Here is a 6675-nt window from a genome sequence, read left to right on the forward strand (position 1 = left end):
GTACTTTGTCAAAAGCTTTTTGCAAGTCTAGGAAGGCACAATCAGCCCATCCATTTCTGTCTTGCACTATGTCTACTAGTCTTGAGTAGAAGCATATTAAGTTTGTGGTGCATGATCTTCCTTGTCTGAACCCAAATTGTCTTGGGTTAACTATGTTGTTGTCTTCCAGATGTTTTACCCATCTATTCTTGATGATTTTCTCACAAATTTTGGCTATAATGCTTGTTAGTGATACTGGCCTATAGTTCGTGGGTTCTTCCTTGTTTCCTCCTTTATATATTGGTACAATGTTAGCATTTTTCCAGTCTTTAGGTATATTTCCTTCTTTGAGTGAGCTATTTATTTTGTCCGTTAGTTCTTCTTTGCATTCCTTTAGAATCCAATCTGCAATACCATCCAGGCCATGTGATTTTCTGATGTCAAGTTTTGATAGGTGTTCTGATATTTCTTTTTGTGTTGTTGTAAATTCACTCATGTGGGGAGATTGCTTGTTATTATCTTCGTCCCAATTTTGTATTTTCTCTCTGGTGAAAAGGGATTTAAAGTGATTGTTCATGACTTGGGCCATTTCTAATTCTTCTGTGTATTCTATATTTCCTTGGCATAGTTTCACCATTTCCTGTTTGTTTTTAAGTTTACCATTCACATATCGATAGAATAGTTTGGGTTGATCTTTGCATGCATCTATGATATCCTTTTCATTGTTCCTTTTCTCCTCTCTTCTCACATTAACATACTCATTTCTATAGTTTATATGAATTTACCATTTACTAGGTTTGTTATCTTTTCTCCACCTTTTTCAAGCTTTGTCCCTTCTGTCTTTTGCCTCACTGCATCTTTTGTTGAACCAACATTTGATGTACTCTCTCTCGCTTTTGTCTTGGTACATGCCTATTTACCCCTTCATTGTAATTTTCCATCAAAATATTCCATTTCTCATCCACTTTTGTCTCTTCCATATAGAATTTATCCCAGTTTGCATTGCGGAAGAATATCTTTAGTTTTGCAAAGTCCGTTTTTTTGTACATCAATCTTCCTTTCCTATGCTTTTCATTTCTCTCCATGTCTATTTCTTCCTTTAGTACAGTTTCGATGAGTATATGGTCACTCTTTCCAATTGGTGTCTTGTAATGGATTTTGTCCACAATTTCAGGTTCTGTTGTAAATATTAAATCTAGTTTCGATGGCTCTTCATTGCTTCTGTATCTGGTGTTTTCACTGACCCATTGGGTCATTGTGTATTCCATGGTCATGTCCAGGAGTACATTACCCCACAAGTCGTCTCCTCCTCGCACTGTCATGTTATCCCAACAAATTTCTTTGCAATTGAAGTCCCCCATAATTACCAGATTACCCCTGCCCATTAGTATCTTGTTTAGTGATTTCCTTGTATCTTCTAGCATTTTTGTATGTTCATTCTCTTTCCAAGTGTTCATTTTTGGGGACACATAGGTCACCACAAACTTTCTACTTTTCATATTCTTGCCTTCGACTTTTATCATGATCAGTTCAACATTACCTTTGCCCTCCGCAATTTTTGTCATGTTTAAGTCTTTCTTGGCCAAGAGCATGATTCCTCCCTGTTTCTTGTCCCTGTTTTTCATCAAGTAATTATTTAGTCCTTGTCCAATATCAATGGATGGTATTTCACCTCTTAGTTTAGTCTCTACAATTCCCATTATGTCTGTTTTTTCTTCTTGCAGGTAATCATTGAGTTTGTTCAGACCTGAAATTAATCCGTCAATGTTAGTATAGGCCACTTTTAATTTTCTTCTTCCTCCATTATTTTTTCTGTCTTTGGTTCTTTCGTTTTGATGTGCCATTTCCTCAAGTTCATGTCGATTACTCTCCAATGGAATTCCTTGCTTTGTGTCTCCATTCTCATCGAGTTTTTTTCCTTTGCTTCCTCTATATGTCTCGTCCAGGTCTTTGCGTGCATCTCAGTCTCCCCTCTGAATTTCATTTAGGATTTCTACTGCTGTCTCTTTTTCTTCTTTTTCTCTCATGTACCCCGCCAATCCCTGTTTTTCTTTTAGTCCATATACCACAATACATTTTTTCCTATCTAATGTATCTGACTCAATTAGCTTTTTCATTAATGACTTGGATAATTGTGTCTTGCATTATCCTGCATTTGCTGCTTGACTATTTCTTTGAAAGCAATTTCCTTATTTTCAATGTTTTCCTTCTACTTCTTAATCTTCTGAATACTTTCCTCACCTAGGTTCTCTTCGATTTTTTCCGTCATTTCTTGTATTTTATTGTTCACCTCTTTCTTTAAGTTTTCGCTATTGTTATCATTAATTCTCTTCTTTTCGTTATCACTCTTCAGCTCATTTATATCCCTTTTCATTTCTTTGATCTTGTTTGTAAGATCCAAGTTGGTTTTTCTTAGGTCAGAAATTTCGTGATTTGCTTGTGCTAAGCAGTCCATTAGTCCAATTATATCCTTTCTTAAGTCCATAATTTCATTCTCCCACCATATCCTATTTTTGCTCATATCCCTCTTTATCTCTAATAGTTCCTGCTTTCATACTTACTAAATCCTGGAAAATCTTCTTTGCTGGTGTTGATACATGTGTTTTGGGAATGTTTGTTTACATTGTGGTTCGATAGACTGATGCCAGATGGCTCTGGTTCGTGATTGGCTTTCAGGTCGTTGTTTTCTTTCATTTTTTGCTAATTCCGTGTTAATACAATTGACTAGCATTGCAGAGATATCATTTCAGACACTCATGATCACTCCCCACCCCAACAATACAGACCAGGTTTCCTTTTTCGTCGTAAATCCTCCTCTTCTTGGTCCCGTGACAACGACGACAGCAACGGAGGTGTTTACGGCGTGAAGGCGTGTGTGTGTGTGTGTGTGTATGTGTGTGAATCTCATTGTGTGTGTTTTTAACTGCTAATAGGTTGTTTGGTCAGTGCATTTCCTGGAACTAAGGCAGGGCAGCCTAGGAGCCATGCAGGAAGTGATGGTATAGGGAAGGCCAGAATTTTACACATAATGTTACACATGGGAGCTTAAAAATTATCCACCATTGTAGTATTTTTGTATACATAATTATTGCAGTGAAAAATCCTGTTCCAGTTGTTAAAATTGACACCATCTACTGGTGTTAAATTTGTGACAACTTGCTCTTGTGTTGCAATGACGATAGCTCACTTTGATATTGCAACAGTGATATCCAAGTGTTGCAGTGAACACTTCATGCTGGTGGTGCAGTCATGGCAGCATTTACTAGTGTTGCTGTGATCAGGTCATTTAGCGTTGCAGTGGTGACAGGTTTTACTGGTGTTGCAGTGATGACATCTCATCCTGATGTTTCAGTGATGCAGTGCTTGGAGATCCTTCTGGTATTGCAGTGATAGCAGCTTTTACTGATGCATGCAGGAGTGTTAGTAATGACACCCTGAACTGGTGTATGTAACTGTGGTTACATACACCCCAAACTATTGCATTACAGTGAGGACACTTCACGCTGGTGTGTTGCAGTGACGACACCCTAAGCTGGTTGTGTTGAAGTTGTAATCTCATGCTGGAATGTTGTAGCAATAACACTGCATGCCAAAGTGTTGTGTAAAGACAGTCTGTCTTTATCTGCGCTTTCCTCTCAATGCTTTCCTTAAAGATTGAACTTGGAACTAATCATTTTTATCTCTGTACTTTATCCTCTACCCACCAACAAACTTGTTTTATCTTCATCTTTGTTACCACAAATTTGCCTCCTTAATTGGTGTTCATATATCCATGAACATTTGTTCTCTTAATGTTTTACACTTGATTTACATTGATCTTTGTTGTGATTTTTTTTTTATTTATTTATTTTTTTTCTCCCTATTTTCTCCTTGTTTATGGTCCTTGTCTGGTGGGTTGAGGTTTCCTAGGTGGTAGACATCATGCGAACAAACATTGAAAAGGTGCTGGAGAGAGATTCGAAGTTGTTAGAACTTGATGATCGTGCAGGTACATAAGCCCATGGGTTCTTAGTGCCTCTGTTTGTCCTACTGCTGTATTGGTGTCGGTGTAGCTGTGTCAAATGTGGTGATATGCAATGAGATCTAGCCATGAAAAAGAAAAATGCAACTATAAAGTTCCATTTATTATTGCTCAGTTTTTATACCACCTGATGTGGTCGGGATGATTGGCAATGTTTGGACCAGTTTGTTGCACAGCATCTGTATTATTGCAAGTCTCATTGCATAACACTAAAAATTTACTAAATGTTAATGTTGTTGTAGTTTGCCAGCTCTTTGATTAAATGACCTTTACTATTGTGGCATCCCTTTGTCAAATCATGGAAATCAGGTGGTGGAAATCATGAGAACAAACGTGGAGAAGGTGCTTGAGCGAGACCAGAAACTATCGGAACTGGATGACCGTGCAGGTAGTAACTTTAGATAGAGGAACTTTTAAATGCAAACTCGCATGCACCACTTTTTTCACCAGTGCATCCTTATAGAGGAATAAAGATTTTGCATCAATATTGGTAGTTTTGGAATATGTAGAGTACCAGTTATTAATAACAGTACATCTTTGAATGACGGTGTGTATCTGTTTGAAAAAAAATATTATGCATATTAGATATACAAGCCAAACTGTTGACTGTATTTGCTCAAAACTGTTCTGAGGGCAGTGTACTAATAGTTATTTTTTCTTAACTAGTTAATTTCAAGGCTCTAGAATTAAGTGCACAACAGCTGTCAAGTTAAGTTAGTTTGAACTTTAGTAAACTATGTTTATAAGATGAAAAAAAAAAATGGCCTTCCATCTCATAGTATGAAACCATAGATAAAGAATTCAGATGAATAGATATTGCTGCATGATTTGACAGTCATTGATTTTTCTATAGAATTATTATAGATTTAGTGGTAAAGAACCTGCATTAAATTATTAGAATTAGCAGCTGAACCAAAACTACAGTACCCATGTTGCATTCACAGCTGAATACATTGAACTCAGCAGACCAACACTTTTTTGAAGTGCATGCAAGGAAATGTGTAGTTAATGAGGACATTATGTATTTACCTAGCTGTAATATACGGGAGGGGAGCTATGCTCGTGGCGACCCGTCTTTGTATCTCTCCTCATCAAGTTTCATCTTAAAATCTTGTATAGTGTTTGCACATACTGTTTTGTTGTCTAATTTGTTCCATGTATTTATCGCTCTATGTGGGAAACTGTTCATTTTCAAGTTTTTTCTATAACTGTCCTTTTCCAGTTTTTTTCTGTGTTTTGTTTTACCGTTGTCCCACACTAACAAGTCGTTCCTGTCTAAAACTTCCATTCCTTTCATTATTCTGTAGATAGTCAACAAATCTCCTCTTTCTCTTCTTTGTTCCAAAGTTGGTAGATTCAATTTGGACAGTCTTTGCTCATATGTTAGTTTGGTGAGAGTCGGTGCTAGTTTGGTTGTCGCTCTTTGTATTCTTTCTAGTTTCTTAATATTCTTTTTGGTACTGGGTGTCCAAAGTGATGCTGCGTACTCAAGTTTTGGTCTTATTAGTGTAGTTAGTATTTTCTTTATCATTTCTCATCCAAATAAGCAAATGCCACTTTGATTGACCTCAATAAATTGTAGGTTTCTCCGGATATTTTATTTATATGCTTATCTGGTTTCATGTCCTTTCCAATCATCACTCCAAGATCTTTTTCCGTGTTTGCTTTTCTTACTTTTTCTTCTCCAATTCTGTAATCTTTTGATATTCTGTTTTTACTCTTTCCAAATTACATTATACTGCATTTCTTTATATTAAATTTTACTTCCCACTTTTGAGTCCAATTCCAGATCGTGTCCAGATCTTGTTGCAATGAGTTGCAGTCCTCTTCCGTTTTTACCTTCTTTAGTAATTTTGCATCTGCAAAGAAATTCATATAGCACTCCACCTTCATTCATGTCGTTAATGTATACGGCAAACATGATCGGGGCCAGTACTGATCTTTGCGGGACACAGCTTTTTACTTCTTCCCAGTTGGAGAATTTTTCTCTAATTACAACTCTCATTTTCCTCCCAATCAGGAAGTCTTTCATCCATTCCAATAATTTTCCTCTGATGCCACCTTTTGACTCTATCTTCTTTATTAGTCTCCTGTGTGGTACCTTATCGAATGCCTTTTGCAGGTCCAGGAAACCACAGTCCGCCCACCCATCTCTTTCTTGTATTATGTCTATTAATCTTGAGTAAAAGCTGATCAAATATGTTGTACATGATCTCCCTTGTCTGAATCCAAATTAATTTGGATTCGGTATAGATTTTTCTTCCAGGTATTTAACCCATCTGTTTTTGACAACTCTTTCACAAATATTTGCTATCGTGCTTGTTAGTGAGACCGGTCTGTAGTTAGATAGATCTTCCTTATCACTTCCCTTATAAATTGGTACAGTGTTTGCCTTCTTCCAGTCCAATGGCGCTTTTCCTTCTTTAAGTGAGAATTTAATTATATTATATATTTTGTCAGTTAATTCTTCCATACATTCTTTCAGTATCCAGTTTGCAATTCTGTCTGGGCCATGTGATTTTCTGACATCAAGGGTTTTAATTTGGTCACTGATTTCTTTTTGTGGTATGATTATTTCTTTCATTGCTGGGGATAATTCTCTCTCTTTTTCTACACAGTTAGGCTAGTTTTCTATTGTGAATACTGATCTGAAGTAGTTGTTCATGATTTCAGCC

The 6675-nt window shown here is 36.7% G+C and overlaps 1 protein-coding gene across 9 annotated transcripts in view; it reads left to right on the forward strand.

The window, feature by feature from the left end:
- Positions 1–6675, forward strand: part of nSyb (neuronal Synaptobrevin) — a 107081-nt gene that overhangs the window by 35833 nt on the left and 64573 nt on the right. For 2 of the 9 annotated variants that reach the window (XM_076181752.1, XM_076181774.1), the window contains exon 3: positions 4310–4388. The exons of 6 other annotated variants lie outside the window; for them this stretch is intronic. In XM_076181752.1, coding sequence (XP_076037867.1) covers positions 4310–4388 — 79 coding nt within the window. Of the gene's footprint in view, positions 1–3888; positions 3968–4309; positions 4389–6675 lie in introns of all 9 variants that reach the window. One more of the 9 variants, XM_076181758.1, reaches the window with a different exon arrangement.

This window comes from Oratosquilla oratoria, chromosome 3 (assembly GCF_046742065.1).
Source record: "Oratosquilla oratoria isolate Oo_2021 chromosome 3, ASM4674206v1, whole genome shotgun sequence".
Lineage (NCBI taxonomy): Eukaryota > Metazoa > Arthropoda > Malacostraca > Stomatopoda > Squillidae > Oratosquilla > Oratosquilla oratoria.